The sequence below is a fragment of the Patagioenas fasciata genome, chromosome 16 (assembly GCF_037038585.1).
Source record: "Patagioenas fasciata isolate bPatFas1 chromosome 16, bPatFas1.hap1, whole genome shotgun sequence".
Lineage (NCBI taxonomy): Eukaryota > Metazoa > Chordata > Aves > Columbiformes > Columbidae > Patagioenas > Patagioenas fasciata.
Window position 1 is genome coordinate 2,456,963 of NC_092535.1, and position 21,666 is coordinate 2,478,628.

Consider the following 21,666-nt stretch of genomic DNA (forward strand, 5'->3'; position numbering starts at 1 on the left):
CTTTACTGTAAATGCTGCCAACCCCTCTGCAGGTCTCAGTGTCTCTCCAGGAGCAGCATCGCCTGCTCAAGGTGAGAGCTGGTCCCTGCCTTTGACCTACTTCTGAAACTCGTGTTTAGAAATCCATCCCATAGTATTCATTCCCCTGGAGCAGACTTCAAGCAGAACGTCATTATGCATAAACCAGCTACTAGGGCAGGGAGAAAATATCGAATAGCTGATGTTAATGCATGATGCAAAGTGCCATGTGCCACAGGAGTTTAAGTGTTCCGTGTGGGGACTGAAGTTCGTGCTTCCAGGCATTGCAGCAGCACTACCCGACACTCGGGTTGGAGGAGGTAGGTTAGTTTGTAAAGAATAATACATTCTAACCTATATAGGTAGATGGGAAACAACAAAGAAAAAGCTGATGGTGTTGCAGAGGTTACGCACTTGCTAGTTGGGGAAAGCTTGAATTATATTGTGTGGGAGCGAAGATGGAACTACTTAATCCCACAACTGTATTGACGGCAAAATAGAGAAGAGGTGAAGTGAAAGTCCTGGTCACCTGGTGGGGAGGAGGAACAACATTCAAATTGTAAGATGGCTTAAAATTATACCTTTTGGATTTGTGTCCTTTGTGCAGCTATACCTACTGAATATCTGTGGTGTCATCAGTTAATTATTACAGTGGTATCAAGAGCTTTTACACTTGAAAAGGTATGAAAACAATACCTATTAAGCAGTATGTTGAAACTTGCAAGTTCTTTGGTGCAGGGAGATTAACCCTGCATGATTCTTTTAGTTTCTTTCTTAGAATCACAGAATAGTTTGGGTTGAAGGGCCCTTCCCAGCCCCTCCCAGTGCCCCCACTGCCATGACAGGGACATCTTCACCAGCTCAGGTTGCTCAGAGCCCCGTCCAGCCTGGCCTGGGATGTCTCCAGGGATGGTTCAGCCACCACCTCTTTGGCCAGCCTTGTTCTGCATTAGATATCTTTAACAAAACAAGATTTAAATAAAAAGACAGGAGGGAGTTTCAGTCACATGGCGCGATGAATCAGCCGTGTTTAACTGTTCTGCACAGCACACACTGCCAAAGGAAAAAAACCAGCTTGTTCACAAGGTGTAATAGGTGTAATGTACACTTTCTGTTGATGCACGGTGTTAGAGTTTGAGGTTTTTTACGTCATTACAATAGAAATCCTGATCAGCCATGTCTTTACAACAGGAAACTACTCACTACAAGCAGGAAAGTACAAATAGAGAAGGTAATTTCTCTTGGATAAGTGGCTTGCAGGGAATCAGGAGAGAGAGGGCAGTGTGATGGAGGTACAGGTGGGGAGATACGGCATTCACAACCTATCTGGTTGATTAAACACATTTTCCTGTTTTTCTTTCCTCCCTCTTCATGGGAAGAAAATAATAGCGCAAAATTTGTCAGATGTAATTCTAGGTGGATGAGTACGCTGTTATACAGTGGATGGTGACAAATATGGGATCAGAAATGTAGCACTCTTTGAAGCTTCTAAGAAAATGAGACCTGTACATGCTTGTATTTTGGATGCAAGGTGCAGAAAGAACTTGTAATTTCACACTGTAACATTCCATAAGTTTCAAATTGCAAGACAATGAAAACCTTCCCTATAATTTGTACCTGCTCCCACTGCAGGACAGGCAGAACGAGTCGGGAGCAATGCGCAGCATTTCTGTACCTTTTGGGTTTTACCAAATTTAGAGCATCCTTAGACATCCTTAGCTGGTGAAATTGGTCAACTTCTGTAAGCTGCTTCTCGTACAGAACAGTTTTCTTATCTACACATGTAATAGCCTGTGATTTACTCTCACATTTCCAGTACAGCTGCTGAAGCGTGGCTGGCAGTGATAACGTAAAGCGCTTTTAGCCTGAGATGCCTGGGCTTCGCTTCCATGGCAAGTTGCCTTTACTTATGTTGCTCTGTCCCTTTTCCCCCATAATTTCTGAAGCAACAGCCAAATTCCTAATAGGAGTTAGTCTTGGGTAAATATTTTGCGGAGGTGTGTGTGGGTGGGGAATAGGAAGGAGCCAAACAAATTACGGGGTGTCCAACTCTGAGTTTTGCTGACACGGGAGTAGACAGGGAGGTGCTGTAATGAAGTTGTGGGAAAGGAGGTAAAAGGGGTAACAATTTAGAAAACTTATTTTTCTGAATATGACATCGTGTTTTGGGGGGTTAGTTGTTCCTGGGTTTGGTCTATTTTAACGATGCTATTAATTCCCTGTTAAATAGTTGTTCTAAAGACTATTACTTTGAATGGGCCTTTTTGAGAAGCAGCCTCCTGGTTCGTGTGTGTGTGTTGGTGCTTTGCTGTATGTGTATGTGCCGAACCCTGGGAAGGCATTTACTGCATTCTGGCTTGCAGTGTAACGTGGCAAACCTGTTTTTGTCACACTCCAAAAGGCGTAGTCTAGCTCTGAAACTACTTGTATGCTATCTTTAAAATTAGCCCTGTATTTAAGCACTAACTTGTAGCGCATTCAATATTCTGATATTTGACTTCATCCGTGGAGAGGGTTTGAGCGGATTATACCCATCCTCGCAAGGACTTTTACAGAACTGCTCCAAAAGAAGTTTATTTCGGCTGGCACACTTCAGGCTGAAATTGCTGCTTGCAAGTGTGTGGAACCGGCAATTTGTAACTGAAGAGCTTTTGAAATCTTCCCAACAGTGGAGACCTCCAGTCTGTCTCTGGCTTCCCGATGAAGTAATGCTTGTCTTGAGGTGTATGATTCCTTATTTAAGGATCTCCAAGCTAATGCTATGGCTGAGTCTTTCATAGCTGCTGTTTCTCTGGAGTCCACTTGGCTCACCGGACTATTTGGCCTCAACTCAATAGGAAAAAAAGGCATTGAAAATGCTGGAGGTTTCTGCTTTGGATTCTGCTGTGCCATGCAACTCTGATCTTCAACCTGGGGAAGTCAAGTTGGAGTTGATATTTTTCCACTGGCTTCAGTGAATTGTTACAAAGGGATTTTTTTGTTTATTTATACGTACGTTAAAAACCCAAATGCCATACACTCAAAACGAACAAAAGCAAACTAACCAACCAAACCTCATACAAACCCAAACCAAAACAACACCAAGCAAAGAACACACCGGAAAGCAAAACCAAACCCAAATCGAGCTCCCAAGGCTCCTCTTGTCTCCCCTTCCTCCCCCTCGTCAAAAAACCCAGACCAAAATAAACCCCAAACCAAACAGAAACATTAAACCCCACCCCCCAAAATCGCTCCCAGACGCAATAAACCTGAAGAAGGAGTTCCAGGTTGAGTTGAGTGTTACTTGGGTCTCATGAGCCTTTGCACGATTCATTTTTGGGGTGCTTGGTTAGAGACATTTAAAGGAGTAGAGAAGAGCTCTGCTTTGACAGACACATACTTTGGAACAAATCAAGTTCGTTACTTTTGTCTCTCAGGCTGGAATTGTCCACAGACGCTGTCGTGCTCCGTGTTTTTATTTCAGAATATATGAGTTTATTTCAAAGCTTGTGCTTATTTGCAGTCCTAGATATGTACACAGTTGGTTATTTCCTACCTGAATGAAAATAATCTCGGGCAGACAGCTTGCATCTGTGAACGCATTTTCAGCAATTATTTGTACACTGACTTTAGTGTTTTCCTTTTGCAAAGAGCGCGTACCAGAAATTACTGTACTTAAGAATGGTACACCTGGTATCAGCATGATTAGAGGCAAGATTGCTTTACATTGAGTTTTTGCTGTTTGCTGACTTGTTGCCATAGTGGCACTAGTTTTGTTTCTGTAAATTTAGACTTTGCCTTTGTTGTTAAGGCACAATCAGTGCTGCATCGGCTGCTTAGTGCTCACTGTTTAAATAGGCAAGTCCGGAGATCTTGTGTGTAGAATTGGCAGATAAACATCTAAGTACCTGACCAGAAAATTGCTATAGCTATATCCCCCCAATCAAGGAGTTTTAAGTCATTGGTTCCCAATTGTGTTGGTTTTTTAATCACTTTTTTGTTCAAATAAGTGACGGTAACAACCAGAGGTCCTGTCTTCCTCTGAAGAGCAGAGACCTGGCTGCAGTACATGTGTTCTTATTCTGGGCAAGTGAGAGGTGTTAAAGGAGTAAGAGAGTATTCCCTCCATCCTTTCTGTCATTGTTATTGCAGGAGATGGAGCGTTTGATGGAAATGGGCCACATACTTCATGGAGCTAAATCTTCTTCCGGTTACAGCTGTTATGGAGGAGGTGATGGGGCAGCTGAGAAGTTTGGGATGAATTAAACGTGGTGTCACAGCAGCACAAATCAAACCTGCACGTCTCTCCTCTGATAACATGTTTAGGCAATTGAATTTGTGACAACGGAGGAGGAATGGAAGAGTGTGGCTTTGTGTAAATACTTCAGATGAAAAGTGCTAATTTCGGTATCATTTTTGATGTGTTAATGGTAGCAGTGTTTTTATTCTGTTCTGCTGAAAGTCTGGAAATCCAGGTTATGTGGTTGTCTGTATTTTTTTCTTCTTCAGTATCAGAACAAATTTTCTCCTAGCTCTTGGCTGTGCCTCCAGGGTCTATTATGGACTACAAAGCTTGAGGACTTGGGGTTTGGTTTAGTGTTTGCAAAACACATCAGGAAAACAGCTGACAATACCCGTATGTGGTTGTTGCACGGCCAGATATAAAGACTGACATTTTTAATGAGACGACCTCTCCTGGGGAGGATGGCTAAATGATAAAGTTCATTATTGAAAGACAATTCCTTTGCTCAGCTGAGGTTGTTCCTCCTTCTCGTGTTTGTCTACATGGAGAATGCTACACAGGAGAAAGGATCCAAGGAAGCAACTTAGGAACATTTTTGGAGCTGCTCTGGGTACCCAGTGCTTCTAGTGAGAGCACTTGGCAAATATTAAGGCTTGTAGCACCCATTTCATAAGTGGGAAAGGAAGGCACAGGAATCCCAAATGTCATGAGCACCGGAATGCTCTTTCTTTCCAAGAGTCAATCCTGCAAACATAAATAGTTTGCCTTGTGATTTAAGACAAACTTTAGATTTGACCTAAGTATCTTATTTTCCTTGTCACTTCCATTCAGCACCTGAACCGGCTGATCCTAATTCCCTCGTGTTGGTTCCCAATTACTCGCAGCTGCAGGAGGTTTGAATGATGATTTTTCTGAATATCAACAAAATCTGCAAATGTTTCAGGGTAGGGAAACAATAGATTTTTGTGAGTCTTGAGTTTAGCAAAGCTTTATTGGCTTAAAGGCTTTGTGAAAATCACTAAGAATTAGTATCTGTATCTGTACTTTCATTTATAGTGTATGTAGGATTACAGCTGTTAGTACAAAACTATCAAAGTAAGTTCAATGTGTAAAAACCTTGGAGCACTCAGCAGCTGGACTGCTTTGCTCCAAGAGACAATGAAGTCTCCGTATAGCGCTCTGGGACGGGTTCTCTATCTGTAAGGCAGAATTTACATGTCCTAAAAACTTAGGTGAATCACTTTGGGCTCTGCAAACCATAAAAAGTAGTTTTCCTGGATTTTGGTTTTTTTTGAGATGGAATGAAGCATTGTGTTTCAAAATGATGAGCCTTTGATTGGGGGAAGTGTTAGAAAAATGGAGACACTTCCATTTCTAGACTATTTGGGGTTTCTCTGTTCAGCCTGGGAGACAGTGGCTACAGCAGTGACTTTCTGAGCTGTAAAGCAGACACTTCTATATCTATACCTCTGGGAGAAATTGATGCTGTTTAATTTGAAAGACAGTTTAAAGTCACTTGTATTCCTGTAGAATAATCAAGCCGTCTCTGAGGAATTCTTGAATTACCAGATCAAGTCATTACTTGAACGCGCTGAGCATGAGAATATTCCTTGCGAAGCAAAATCTGCTTGTATTTCTGGAAATGTGGAAGAAATCCTGGCTGTCCTGACTGCAGCTCAAACCGAGGGGAAGAGGATCCGTGTTGGTGATAGCCACGGGTTTCTGTGCATGGTTGCACTAGGTGGGGATGGCTGTGGTTATTTCTCCATGTAACTTTATTTTCCAGACGACACTGAAGCTGCAGGTGGTGGATGCGGGCGGGAAGCTCCTGGAAACAGCAGCAAACCAAATGCATGTTTTGCTGTCATGCAGGTTTCTTTTCCTCCCGGTACCCGGGATGGTTTTCTCCAGAGCGCTTCTTGCTAACAGCACCTGCTGGCTGGAACTTTTCGTATCAGGCCTTTGGTATTTTAAGTTCAAAAATCTTCAGATATTTAAGATCTGTTCATTAGAAAAATAAAAAAAGGTGCCAGATGCTGAATGTAGAGTGGGACATGGAGAAAAGAGCCTAGGAATTTTAAGTAAGCAAACGCTGTGTATTTAACAAAGGATGGCTCCAGATGAGACAACAGTATGAGGCATCTTCAGGATATTCATGGTTTTGTGTTCCTCTGTAGCACTAAATGTTTCTATAGTCGGTTCTTAAATGCTCAGCGAAGAGGTCTTGTGGGATAACTATGTTCCTAGTATCTGCTTTTGTATTTAAGTGACTACTGATTGGGGTCAATGTAAGCTTTCATGGGCAAGTGCAAAAGAAAAAGCTTTGTTCGGGTTTTTGCACTAAGATGTGCTCTGCCATTCTAATAGTGCTTGTATGAAATGATGATGCTACTCGGCATGCAGAATCGTGGAAGCCACCGTGCCAGGAGATCATGTAACGCTTGCAGAATGGGATGGAGTAGAGTTTGGCACTTCTGGGTTCTGTTTCACGGAACTGACAATTGTCTAATATCTTATTCTCTGCATGCTGGGAAGCTCTTCATACTTGGCAATTTTTTAAAAGCCATTTGCCAAGGGATTAAGTGACATTTATGCTTGTGAAACTGTCTTGAAGCTGGGGACTTGCAGGAATTCTTGTGCGATGCCACAACAGCTTAAAGTCACACCGTCTTATCCACTCCACTGTATGTCAGCAGTTGGAACTATAGATCATTTTCTTATACAATAATAAATCGCAGTTGTTGGGGGTTTTTTGTTTTGTCCCCCCCCCCCCCCCCCCCCCACCCGAATGTTTCATATTTCTCAAGATCAGAGTTTTGCTGGTCAAAGTAGAAAGAGAAGGGAAGGATTTGCACTGGAGAGGATGGAAAGTCAGGTTCTGGGTCCATGGACAAGCCCCCATGAACACTTGACTGGAAGAGCAGCATGGGTGGGAAGGGTGTGAAAGCTGTAAGAACTCTGGGATGCTTTGATACGAGTAAGTAGGAAGAGGTGAAGCTCACACTATAGTGTGTATTTTGCTTTTTAAACACCAACTGTCCTTTCTATAGCCCTATAAGATTTGCCAATTAATTCCCATCTCTCCCCACGCGTAGTTTTAATATGTCCACTTGTATTACTGGAAAAATGTAGTGCAAAACTTGCTTTTACTAAGGTGTCTGTACAGCGCGAACATTTACAGTGGTGGCAATGACTCCAGCTACGATCTTATTTCAGTCTAATTTTTCTTCATTTCTGATCCTGTAGTTCACTTTTAGCTGAAATTTTCTGTTCCATAGATTACATTTAAGCAGTGGTTTTGTTGTTGTGTTGTTTTGTTTTTCCCATGCCTAAGATTATCAGTTAAAAGAGGAACTGAGGGGGAAAAGCACAAACATTGCTTTGTGTTACTATTTCTTGATTTGTGATGCTGTTAGCATTAGAAAAAAATACAGAAGAGTCTGGAAGGTGAAACCTAAAACTGTCACTTTTGGTGGCAGGTGAAAAGAGGGGAGATGATATAGGTTGTGGTCAGTTTAGCTAATTTAGCTAATAAAATTACTACTTTTTTAACATACATATGATTTGTAGTCTCTCTTCTGGGAAATTCTATTCGTTTTTGCTGTGGACAAGTGTTATCAGAGGTAGTTAAATAACATCTTTATTCCACCTGGGACCTCACTGTCAAGTTTCTATTCAGTATCTAATATTAAGGTAGTGTTAAACTGCTAGAAATGCTGCAATATAGTAAAGGATCACAGTGAGATAGTGCCTTAGAAAAAAAATACTGTAGGTCGATAGCCTAGTGAGAAGTTCGTCTTGTCCCAGAGTGCAGAATGTGATTTAAAGCAGTTCTGCCTCCTGGGTACAGCCCGATAGGCACAGTCACTCCGAGGGGAAAAATATTACTATACTGCGATCCCTTTCTCATCGCTGGGGTCTCAGCCGAGCACTCCTGCAGACACAGTGCCACCGTCCTGTGCTCACCTGCCATTGCATAAGGGCAGAAATATCCCCATCCCCTCTCTTTCCAGCTGTCCCCATGAAGGTGATAGCCAGGAGGTGTAAGAGCGTGGTGAAGATGCAGAAGTCATCACAGGAGCTTATGGAGTCCAGAAGTGCCTACAGATTCTGAAAATGATTGGGCAGATTCATTGAATAAGAGCAATTGTTGGTACCAGGGAGGCTGGAAAGGTGTTTCAAGGGAGATTCAATGTGGGATTCTTCTGCTTGTGTGTCTTTTTTAAGTGATGCCTCCCAGATATCTGACAGACTTCAGCCATTCTTCTGTTTTTAAGAAGGGTGTGCAAAATGCTTTGTTATCTTTTCCTTTGCCAGTCTTCCAGGGAAACCTTACTGTGGCCTTCCTGAACTTAAAAAGGACCAATAAGGAGGATGTGGACAGACTTTTCAGCAGGGCCTCTTGTGATAGAGCAGGAGGCGATGGTATTAAACTAAAGGAGGGGAGATTCAGGCTGGACATGAGGAAGGAATTGTTGCCCCTGAGGGTGGTGAGAGCCTGGCCCAGGTTGACCAGAGAGGTGGTGGATGAACCATCCCTGGAGACATCCCAGGCCAGGCTGGACGGGGCTCTGAGCAACCTGAGCTGGTGAAGATGTCCCTGCTCATGGCAGGGGGGGCACTGGGGAGCTGGGAAGGTCCCTTCAACCCAAACTGTTCTGTGATTCCAGGTGACTGTGAGAGGACTCGGGTAAAAAGATGGTCTGATGCCGTAATTGTTCCAATGGGCTACAAAGTGTGTAGAGGACAAATGAGGATGCTTGATTAGCTTATTTATTGTTGTTTTTACCTTTATGCAGTTTGTTAGGACTTCTACCTGAACGGTTAAAGATTATGGATTGCCTCAGTTTAGGAGAAGGACAAACACCAAGAAAACGTTGCTTTCACTCTGTCTCTCTCACATTTTTGGCTGCAGTGCCTAATGGGTAGTTAACTAAAGTATCAATATAATTGCAGTATGGTTCTAATTGGGCAAGCATATTTAATGCCAATTCAGCTAATCAGAAACAGAGTCTAATTTCTGTATTACGTAATATAAGTATAATCTTTTGAAGCATCGTATATTTAATGAATCAGATTCTTGAACAGATATCTTAAAATTAAAATGACCTATAAAAAAATGAACGAAGAATTTATTAGAAACTTTACACTCAGTTGAACTGCATCGCTGAAATCTTTAGGAGGACACTTTTTAAAAGAAAATCTTTGCTTCTGAGTATCTGCACTTTCACCTGGGGGCTTTGGGAATGTATTACATTTTAATGAAGTTTCTTGTGCTGTTGAATACTGCATGTAGCCATACTCACAAATACCCTTCCATCTACCAAAATCAAGTGGGAAACATATCCGACAGGGCTTGATGAGGATGTGCCTAAAGCAGTGTCATGCCAAAGGTGGTTGTTTAATTTATGGAGACAGTGTCATTCAGTTTCTAGTGTAAAGGGAATTTTTTTTAAGCAAAGACAATTTTCTTCTTAAATTGCTAGTAAGACCTTATTTTCAGAAGTAAATGTCCGGTAAATGACCTTTTGTGCATCTGAATTACTCTTGTGAACCTGGAGTATTTTGGTGTAGGAACAGTAATAGAAAGTTTGTCTGAACTACTTCTGAAGTGTCTTGTCTTAGACTTATGTAGAAGATGTTAACGCAATCCTGCTAGGTTACTAAAAGGAAATATTGATGTACCCTCAGTTAAACTATTTCAAAGCATGTTTCAAATTTGGATTTTTACACTCTGTGCTTCACGGGGCCATCTCAGCTACATTTGGGCTACAACGCGAAGTGCTGGTGTGCTTGGGGATAAAAAGCTCAGAGCACCTGGTTCACGTGTCTCAATGAACCAAGGATTAAATGATGACTGAAACCATGGTTTATCTGACAGAAAAGGATTTCTTATTAGAGTCTGGTCATTCAGTATCCTGAAAAGTGATTGCATTTAGATGTCTTCACCCCATGTCTTTCAAGTCTTAGAAGTGCTTTAAGCATTTAATGCTTCCTGGCAGAGTTCAGGCTTGATGCTGTTTTAAAGGAATAAGAACTGGGGAATTCAGAAAATCTTTCTTCAAAAATATTTTCTGTTGGAAAAGCATCATCTGAAGTTTTGACCTCAAACTGGAGATGATCTCTGCCGGAGACAGGAAAAAGGCCTTGGATGATGGAATAGGATGGAATAGGATGGAATAGGAATCTTATGTGTTTGTTACTAAGCAAGGTTCATATGACAAGGATATTACAACCTGAAACTGTTTTGAAGTGAAGCACGTAGTAAACATAAAATGTTGTCGATTAGTCTATTTTAGAGTTTGGAATTCCTCTCAGATCAAGAACCTCAGCAGATATTGAACTGTTCACAACCTGCTAGTAGCAAATGAGTTCCCCACGCCAGAGGATGAACACAAGCTGCCTTGCAGGGACTGAGCGGGACTGTCTCAGCGAAACGTGGCCGGTGGTCGCTTTGTGAGGTTACTGGTGACTTGTCACTGGCTGCAGGTGGCTATGGATGTGTTGGAATAACATGCTTAATGCTGAGATGTGCGATCGTGGCCTCCTTTCTAGCAAAATCTGAGCTATCTTTAGAGAGAACCGCATTCGTGTTAATGTTGCCCTAATTTTGTCTCCTTTCCCCTGCTGTCCCTCTTTAATGCGGAGTTTACAACACCGCAGTTCTGCTCAATGCACTGGGTCAGGTATCGTAAGCGAAAGATTCATAACTGTAATTAGAGAGGAGGTTTTGCACATGCACTTGCATACAATAATAGGAAATATGGTTAAACAGGAAAGGAACCTCAGCCATCAATCAACTGACCAAAATTTGCAAGTTCTTGTGCACCGTCTGATGTTTGCCCTCGCAGCCCCAGTCTGACCCCGGGGCACCAAACGCGAAGCAGCTGGCTCAGCGCCGTCATTTCTGGGCTCGACTTGCTCCTGACACATTGAATGAAGATCAAGGTTTAACGGAAAACAATTTAAAATACATATCTTCACGTATTCTTGACATTGCACTTTATATGTCATCTGAAACCGTAACTGACAGCAACAAGTAAAATGATCTTTTGTAAGAGTGAACCTCAATCTGAGAAGTGCATTAATACAAACTTGTAGCTGTAAGAGTTGATAGACTTCAATGAAAGTTATTTATACAGACACTCCCAGAGAGTAGCTTATAATAACCATGTTATTAAATTTAACAAGATATACAAATTGCAACACTCATTGCAAGTTATCACAATTGTATTAGCCAATTAGATTTTATTTGTTGATACTCAATAACAGACAATATCTATCTAAATTTCTGATATTCAACAAGTATGCAGTTGTGCTAGTACATATTAAGTGCGCTACCTCAAATATCAAGGAGCAGCCTTTGGAGACCTGCAAAACGCTGGAGCGCTAATTGCATGTGTTCTTCAAAAGCAATTTAAGCAAAATATTGTTATTGTTCACCAAGAACCAACCTACCATTTTATATTCTTCTATAAAAACCCATCATTTAAATTACTGATATTTCTTCTTGGAGCCACTTAGAATACAGATGCGATGTGTATGTATACACACATACCTGGTTGTCCTTATGGATACTGTGGGTAGTTTTGAGTGTCCGAGTGAGCTGTAGTCACGAGCCCGTGTAAGGTGTTGGCTTTGGTGATGGGGTGGAGAAGCTTCAGAGGATGCCAAGTGCAAAGAGCTTTACAGAAGCCTCTGCAGGCTGAACAGGGGAACTGCCAAAGAGAACAGGGCACTTTCTGAAGTTCAGCACTGATTTAATTTCCTTCCTTTGGCTTCATTTGGGTGGACTGAGCTAATTGGAATGATGATGAAAATGCCAGCCCAATAAGCTCTTGATTTCTTTTCTGACAATGATAAAAGTTTGTTCTAATTACATTTGATTGCAACCAGATTGTTTAGTTTTGTGCTGTGTTCACTGGTGTGCCAACAAACCAGACTTCCTACCCTTATTTAAGCGGCTATCTTCATGTTTTCTGACCATGAACTTCAAATAAAACATCTTATCTACAAGGAGAATCTTCCTTCAAAACAGGAGCCCCAGCAGCATTCAAGGAACAGTAGTACAGGGAAAGGAGAAAATTAGACGACATGTAGATGGTATTGGTATTCCTGAAATTGCATCTTTTAAGACAATATTTTATTCATCACCGGGGATAATATGAGTCAGTCAATGACTGCTTCTTGCTTAAAGTTCAAACACATTAATTTGAAGTTTGTATAAAAGCTTATTGAGAAAGATAGGCTTACTAATGGAATATAAAATAAGTGAGAAATGGTTATCTCCAGACAGTTTTTTGCTGCCTTAGTAGATGGTAAAAGTAAAATAAGTACATAATTTAAATGACTGCACAGCTTGAATAGGTATTTCATGTAGTATTATAAAATGCTGAGAGGAAGTAAGTCAATGGAAAGTACTGACTGATCAAGACTCTGGTGAGATAATTGATGTAGAATTCGGTGAAAATGCACCATAAATACAGTGTTAGATACTAAATACAATGTTAGATAATCCTGTTAAGATATACTGAATAATTAGACCCAAAAATTTTCAGATGCTGGAAGGAAAGAAAAGCAGTGTTAGCTTTTCTACAGAAACAATGAATACCCAGAAATGTTTTTTTACTAACAAACAGAACTAATCACATCTTCAGCAATTGTGGCTAATCGTTTAAGGTGGATTTTTGGAATAGAGAAATGCATTGCATTAGGAAAAAATTTGGTCCTGTAATTTAAAAAATAAATGGAAGCAAAGTAAGGTTTACATTTAAACTGCAAGAATAAAAACAAGTGCTACAAATTTGCATTTTTAAAAAGGAATCTTCATGTTGTCATACTATGAATAAAGCAGGAACCTGTTTCAAGGCTGGAAGGCCAGTCAGCTGATGAATTAAAATGTTTTTAGCTCGAATCCCAAGAAAAGACGACGAGGAAACTCTAAGAACTGTCCATGGTTTTGAAAACCGGTGTTCATTTTTAAAGTTTTGTTATATTGGAATGGGCAAGTCTGAAAACTCTTTATGTAAATGAATCTTGGTGTGTTTCAGCAGATTGAAATGAACTGAACTTGCAAAGTTAGGGTTCATTGGAAAGGCGCAGTGTGCTGGCTGACTTTGTTCTGTAGCATAAAAACAAATCCAGTGAGATTGTAGATATGTGTGTACTTATGCTTAAATAAAGCAATAAAGTGTTAATATTGAGGTATTGAAATGGGTGACAGCTAAGCTGTCAGAAGCAAAGATATTCTTGGTATTAAATAAAGGATGTGTATTCTGGCAAGTGAAGTTAGATGAGTCATTCTAGATTTGGACATACAAATTTAAACAAATGACATGTAATGTTAGTTTTACTCCTAGGATACTTGAAAGCGATTTCACTGATCCTTGGTGGATTATGAAGTACAGAATTAGTAATGAACATATGAGCTGGGTTAGGGCTCAAATCATGAGACTTGTAGGCAAGCTTTTGCAAAAAGAAACCTGTAATAATGAATTTAAGCATGAAAGCTTATCTTAACCTGACAAGTTCAGGAAATACAGCTGAAATATTTGTACCGTGCATGTCAGAATCCCAGCCACAGTGCTTGTTTTGCGGCAGAGTGGTTCTGTGGGGTTAGGAGGATAATTGATAAACTTTGACTGTTCCACATCAGGGATGAGTAATTTCTGGCGAAAAGTGATGGAAGAAAAAATTATTACTGGGAGGACATAGCGTCTTTAGGCCTGGGGTGGGAGAAATGAGACTGATGTTCTTGCTGACTCTAATCCTTCCCACCTTGGAAAGGCTGTAAAGGGTCAATGAAATTATGTCTGATGCTGTGCTGCTTTCTGGGTGTGTTTAGAAACACAGGATAACCGATGAGGTTTCTCACATTCAGTATGTGGTGTGGGGTTTTTGTTGTTGTTGTTTTTGTTGTTGTTGTTTTTGTTTTGCTTTGTTTTTAATCTGGTGAGTCTATGAGTTTGACATTGGATGACTTTATAAAACATTCTACCAATTGGATTTGTTAACATAAATAAATCAAACACTAATTGGAACGTGCCCTGCCATTATTTTTGCTTACTGAATTAGATATAATGGCGTGAAGTTCTTTTTATCATATTTGTGCACTTATTTAAACACCCCCCTGGCGCACACTTCTGCAAATTCAATTATGTATTCAAAGGAGGCATTCAATTTATGCAAGGCTGGTTTACATTTAATCTGGGGGCAAGTCTCAGTAACTGATGATAGGTCTGCTCAAAATTAATTAGCATCACTTAGATGAACAGTGGCATTGTTACAAGCCTGCAGTGTAAAACAAGGGATATTTTATCCTTCCTGTGTGAGACGTTATTTGCTTCAATATGACCCTTTTCAGGAAAGAAAAAGCTGCTTTCTTTTTGGGTTTCATTTTGTGAAAAGAGGTCAACACCACATGCGTTATCTAACTATCAGTCACCTCTGTTTCCTTTCTTTTTGCCCCATTCAGTGACTGCATTTGTCACTGCTTAATTTTCAGTCAACCAGGGGAAAGATCCTGGTTTGCTTCCTAAAATCCTCATAAAAAATTTATGAAGATGTAGAACCCCGTTTTGGTGAACGTTGGAATGTTCTCGTTTTCCTCAAACGACTTTGTGATCCTGAGGCTAAAATTATAACGTGCAAACCTGGTATCAAACAAGGCACTTTAAAGCTTCCGTAGATGTTGCTTCTTATCAGTGGAAACTCCCAATTAATTTCCAGAAGTTCTCACTGTATCCTCTTCTCAGCTCCTTCAACTTTACCTACTTCAGCATGTATAAAATTAACCTATTTAGCCAGTTATAGTAAGATATCAACAGCTGCTTTCTCTGTTAAATGAGGATTGCTACCCCATATTTTGTTACTATCACTCGATTTGCTTCTGGGACTCTGTAGCAGCACCTGTGCAATTTTCTCCATGTACACGAGACCTTGTACAATTGTGTGGCTGGATCGGAGAATTTGTTTGCAAGCCCTTCAAAGTAGTAGCTCAGAGACAGCGGCGTTACTGTGCTGAACAGAGGTGGTGTGGACACGGTGTGTGGCTGATGTTGTGCTATTGAAGTGAATTTGCCAAAATTAGAATATCCTGCTTGGAGACTGAGAGCATAGTATTTGATATTATCTCTCATACCCTCTTGCTGTGAAAAAGGTGCGCTCCCTCGCAATCCAGAACACCTTTATTTTCCCTTAGACATTTTAATTAGTGTGTTGAATATTTTAAATTTGAACTTTTTCACCTAAATTAAATTTTAAAAATTAGGGAAACAGTTGAAGCGTAATCTTGCTCTTTTTGACAGCTGGGAAAGCTTCACAAGTACAGTCAATTTAAAGCAAAAAATATTAAAATATTATATAATGACACTTCTGAAATATTTGGAGATACTCTACTGAAACAGACAGGCAAGCTTGTAGGGGTCATAAGACCTGCTATAGTCAGATTTGTTTATAATGAAAATATACAATATACCAAATTATTTTTTTAGGGCAAACTTGATCTTTAAACTTTTCTTTAACAACTGAATGTTTTTGAATATCATGTACTCTACCCTGCAAATCCTTCTAGTATATAGTTAACTAGAAATAATATGTGTAGTTTTATAGAACAGCTTAGAAAACCAGTGGCAGTTGGAGTGCACACCAAGTCCTTTAGCAGAATAAGGATTTAATAAATATTGGTGACGTGGCATGTATTTGTGTTTGTCATTTTTGAGGTGTTTCACAGAAACTGAGGCAAGTTTGGGCTTTCTTGGGAGCTAGCAAGTATAGGTGAAAACTAAAGGCGGCCTTGATGTCCCCAGTGTTCGTTAATCCTTATCACAAAGGAACCTCAGATCACTCACTTACCAGCTGTTTATTGTGTCTGTGTAGGCAATGCAGCCTCTGGGAAGGAATAAAGAGTCAGGAATGTCTCTGTGCATCTAACTCCACGATTAGTGTCAAGAGCAATTGGCAGTTTGGCTGGCAGAGTGAATTAGTGTTGCCTTGAGCATCGCTCAGGCCTTGTGGCTCTCAAGTGTTAGATACGTCCAGTTGACTTTGGAGAAGTAGTATCTGCAGAGAAAAATTGCCCTTGCTGCCTTGAGAGAGAAAACCAAAGCAGTACAGAGACACTGTTGGCGTGATTAAGGTCCGAGCTCCCGGACCCACGCTGCCTGGTGTGATGGATCCAGTACTGAAATGTCTTTGGCAGACAAAGCTGGGTGTATGTGAAGAGAAATATGCCCGAAGTAGCATAGAGACACCAGTGTAGGAATATCCTACCAGGGAATAAGGTACCTTGATTTGTGTGCTTGACGCGAGTTCTGGAAATCTGCATTGGCATACAAAATTTCGTTGCACTGTTCATGGGTTTCCCTTGATTCACAAGTGTTCAGGCAGCTGCCAGGTTATTTACGGCAGTTAACTGCATCCAGGTATTTTGGGAATTGCAGTAGGAAAGATCACTTAGTCAGCAGTCTGGAAGGTGTGAATGGTAGTTGCTGTTGACTTTACATTATTCTCTTCTTGTGGAGAAACTAAAAAGTATGGAGTTGGAAGACCTTGACGAATAGTCACATGCTACATGGAGCTTCGTGGTGATATGCATAAGAGATGGTTAAAAGGAAGGATGAACTTTCTTTAGGTGTAACCCAAGCTTGTGGGAGTTCCCAAGGGAATGGCAGAAGATGTGCTGGAGAGGCTGAGGTTGGACATGAGGAAAAGGTTCTTCCCCCAGAGGTGCTGGACACTGAACAGGCTCCCAGGGAGGGGTCACAGCCCCAACCTGACAGTGTTCAAGAAGAGACTGGACAGCGTCCTCAGACACACAGGGTGAGCTGTGGGGTGTCCTGTGCAGGGACAGCAGTTGGACTCCGTGATCCCTGTGGGTCCCTTCCAGCTCAGGACATTCCATGATTCTGCGATTGTGTAATTCAAGGCTTAAAAGTGAAAAAAGTGAGGATTCACTATAGGAACGCTGATGGTGTTCTTGTTTATCTTCTACGTTTCTTCTTCCTTTTTTTTTTATTATCTGACCTGGAGGATTATGTAATTAAGTATCTATTACTGAGACCCCAACAGAAATAGTCCTGCGTGTGTGAATCATCTGTAATTGGCCTTGAAAATGTAAAGACAGTAATTTGAAATAAAGGCAACTGATCTAAGAAACAGTAGCATGGGGAGAAGAAAAGTAAGGTTTCCAACAAATACAAAATTTAGAAAGTACAGAAATGTGTTCTGGATAACTCCTCTGCTGCCTGAAATGTAATATGCAGGAAACTATCAGTAATTTTTTTTTTTTCCTGTGTAAACTTGCATACAAAATATTTAAGTAAATAATTAATATGTCAATGTATTCTTCTTGGTTTTAGGTGGTTGTTCGTTCGATGAGCACTACAGTAATTGTGGTTATAGTGTGGCCTTGGGAACCAATGGATTTACCTGGGAGCAGATCAATACCTGGGAAAAGCCGACGATGGATCCTGCTGTCCCAACTGGTAAGTTAATGAATTCATAAATGTGAAATGGCTTTTTACCAACACTTGCTGTTTGATATCCTTGCTGAATCCTTTTACATTCCTTATTCTTACTTTATTCCAGCATTTAACAGGGAGGAAACTTTTCAGATATAAAATTGTGGGGTTCAGCCAGCTTTTTGCATGTTCCAGCATCAGAGAGCAATCTTATCTGGGGCGAGATACGTGTTTGAGGGACCAGAAAAGGTAGAGCTTTGTAATTTCTGGAAATATTGGACCTTCCAATTCTCATTTAGCTCTTGACTACTCTAAGTTTCTAATTCTATGAAAGACAAGAAAATTCCTAAAGAATTAACTGTAGTATCTAGTGCTTGATTAGCCTGGGATTTCATACATTGAAATTTTAGTATGTAAGGAAAATGTTTCCAACAGAGAGTTACCAGAATACCAAATTTGCTAACATACATTGAGAATATCCAACGATAGCGTAGTCTTCCATGTGTGATACTTTGAATATTCTCTGAAGAATAATTTTAAATAGTTTTGTTTTTCAGCTGAAGTTACAATTATGTTCTATGTGGGTATACATGGATGTAAATTCTCTAGCCTTAATGAAAATCCTGTGGAATGTTTGATGCACATTGAAAAAGAACTTGCTTTAAGAAGCACGCTGAAATTTTCTAAAAAAAAAATCATAATTCATAATTTGTCTGTGTTCCTTGCCACTTAAAATAGCAGCGCCAGCCCCTTTAAAGCAGTGGACACAACGACAAACACAACCGACAAGCTTTGGCTTTATTAAGTTAAGGCTTTGATTTCACTCCTAAGAAACAAGTATTTATTCTGGTTAGCGTGTTGCACCCTGAGAAGCATGAGCTCCGTGGCAGAACCAGAATATAATGTTCTTTGAGAGATATTCTTATGCCTGTAATTATTGGGGTAAGAAACCTGTAATTGCTGGCTGCCTGTTAAGGGTACCGTGTAGAGCTGATCCAACAACAGCTGCCTGCCACAGCCATTGATAGACAGCCCGTCTGCATCCCTGGCTGCTGCTGTCAGTAGGAATAACACATTTGTCCATCACCAAGGCTTGGTTAAGGAGGATGTGTGTGGTTGCTTGGTTTGTTTGCTTTGGTTTTTAATTTTTCTGTTTTTATTACAGCTTAGATTGGAAGTTGTTTGGTATAAGATCCTTCGAAGTGTTTAACGCCTCGTACCGCTTGGCTGCGGCATCCCCAAAGTAGTTATTTGTCAAAGTTATAGTTTTTTGGTCTTGTCTGTAAGAATGTATTTCATTGTCCTGGCGTTGTTGTTTTTTAGTGATAGTGATTTTATCTTTATGGTTTCTCAGCTTCTGCCCTCTTGTGTCTTATTCCACATCCCTGGTAGAGATCTAGCTAGAGAAATAGAACAGATCTTTGAATTGACTGATCCCAGAGAGATCTGAAGGACTAGGAGCATGCACAGATTTGATGCAATTTGGAAAGGAAGGAACAAATGGAAGGGCTTACATGGCTTAGAGTGGATGAGTTCAATACTTGTCAACCCTGAATATTAAGGTAAACCCCATCTTCTTGGCTTCCATTTGAAGATTTATTGTCATCTAAAATACACTGGAATCATGGAGAAATCAGTAGACAAGCAACAGTCTGGAATGGCATGGTCAACCAGAAACAAAATAAAACTAACCAAATACTAACCCAATGGAAAAAAAACCCAAACCAAACCCAAACAAAAACCAACAAACCCCAAAACCACAAACAAAAGAAACCCCAACAAACAACCCTAAACCCTAAGGCTTTCAGAATTATTTCTACAAAACTAAATAGAGAGGTCTGTATTTTCCTCCTTTCTACATCATTCAGGATGTCCAGTAGCACTAATAAATATATAAAGGTGTTAGAGCAGCTGTAAATTTAGTCAAGATTAGACATCACAGAAGAAATGCAAAGGCTTTATTGTAGAAAAACGCAAAACTAAAGCAGCCATCAGCTTGGAATGTGCTGATGAAGAAATAGCTGAAGATAATTTAAGGAGCGTAAGGGGAAATGACTCAGTTACTAATTGACGTCTCAGGACTATTCACAAGGAAATCAGTCGGTAGAGAAAGAAGATCGACCACAGCAAATGTGTACAGAAGGCTCCAACAACAAAAACATGTTTTCAAGAGCTGTCCAAATCATGATAACCTTGAAGTAAATTGCAGTGGTCAATGAGAGAGCCCGGAGCGAGCGGAGATGTCAGAGCTGTTACTGAGAGGCTGGATTGCTGGGTAGAATCGTAATGCATGTTGCTTGTATTGCTTACTCATTGAAAATCTGTTTTGCGAGAATAAAAGATGTTTAGTTAAAATGCATCTATTGGCAAAACCTGGCGAACAAACCGATGAACAGCATGTTCCATTCTTACACACATGGACATGTTTAACTCCAGAGTACTAGAACATTTGGTGATTGACTTTCCATTCCATTTAATTTCTCCACAGCAGCTAAAAGCAGCAGGGTGTAAATCCACTGAGCTGTGGGGCGTAAGAGGTGGTAACAAAGAGGTGTTGGGACAATAAGCCTCTTCTGGTAGCCAGCTATAGCCAGGAAAGCCGCTTAGCACAAAGAGTGGCGACAGCAGTGCCAGAACGCAAGCAGTAAGGTAGATTTTCTTTATCAGGATGATGCTTTGGACTCTATTTTCTTTTTGTAACTGGGAATAAATTAAAATATATATTGTGGAAATGGTAAAAACCAAAGGTGAGCAGGCACTTGGTTGGTTCAGTGATGGTAAGTAAGTGTTGTGATGGTAAGTGTTCAGTGCAGCTTTGGTTGGCAGGAAGCACGTCCTGACCCACCCTGGCCAGCCGACACAAGCTGAGCATCGCTGGCAGGGCTGCCATCTTCGGTCACACATACCTGCTTTCGGAAGTTACCAACAGGTCCCTTTGAATTCAACCAAGCCACAGAATTCTGTCCTCCTGAATATCAATAATATCCGACACTTTTTACAATAGCACAGGTGATAGCCCGAGTCTGCAGTGCTGTGTAATTCTCTGCTGACACAGTGCTGCAAAGGTATTTTTCCAGGGATGACTTTCTGTTCTTTATTTTTTTGAATTAAAATGTCAAAAAAAAAAAAGAAAAAGACCATTAAACTGCTCCATTACCAATGCAGAAGTTTGTAGGCAATTTGTTCTGCTCCATTGCTAGCAAATAAACTGTTTCCCACGAATTCTATGATTAATTCCTTAGAGCTGGAAACAGTGTTAATTGGGGGATTAAGAACCAGATGTTTGTTGTTCTGAATAAATGTTTCGAAAATGTGAAAGAAATGAATTGTAGGTATCCAATCCTCAGACTTTGGGGGGACTGTTTTTCTACCTTCTTGCACAATAGCAGGAGCAATTATACCAAAATATTCTTCAACAGATGGGTGTTTACTTAAGCCTGAACACCCTCAGTGATGAGTATTCTACAGCCTTTGGGCTGCTTGTTCTGCTGTTTGAGTTATAAAGGTTCTCAGTCCTTCATTTTCCTCTTTATGGCTTCATCTCATTATTTTTTTGTTCCATCTTTGACTGGGGAGAATGATCAGTTGTTCTCTTTTCTGTAGTTCCGTGCAGTTCAGTTTTGTTTTGCAGGACTAAACATGACCCAGTCCTCTCAATCCTCTCAATGGTGGGTGTTTTGGGGTAAGAGTTGGCGAGGTTAAGGCACAGATGTATTTCTTACATGACCCTGCATTGCCTGGCCCCTGAGTGAACACAGCTCTAGAGCTGCTCAGTGGGTGCAGCTCCTCACTTCCCTCGAATGCATTGCACCAAATCGAGAATTTGTAGCAGTTTCTTTATTATCTCTTGCAGCAGAGATCAGGGATAAGGACTCATCTGATTGGGTGTGTTCTTTTGTTCCGGTAACTAGAGGGCTTTCTGAGCTTCTCACTGCAAGAACAGAAGGGTTATCATCGTTAGTGTTG

At 40.6% G+C, this 21,666-nt stretch overlaps 1 protein-coding gene across 10 annotated transcripts in view; it reads left to right on the top strand.

Annotated features, from left to right (window-relative positions):
* The window catches only part of PTPRT (protein tyrosine phosphatase receptor type T), a 382,611-nt gene that overhangs the window by 80,932 nt on the left and 280,013 nt on the right, over positions 1-21,666 (top strand). For all 10 annotated transcript variants that reach the window (XM_065850187.2, XM_071815733.1, XM_065850189.2 and 7 more), the window contains exon 2: positions 17,599-17,724. In XM_065850187.2, coding sequence (XP_065706259.2) covers positions 17,599-17,724 — 126 coding nt within the window. The remainder of the gene's footprint in view (positions 1-17,598; positions 17,725-21,666) is intronic.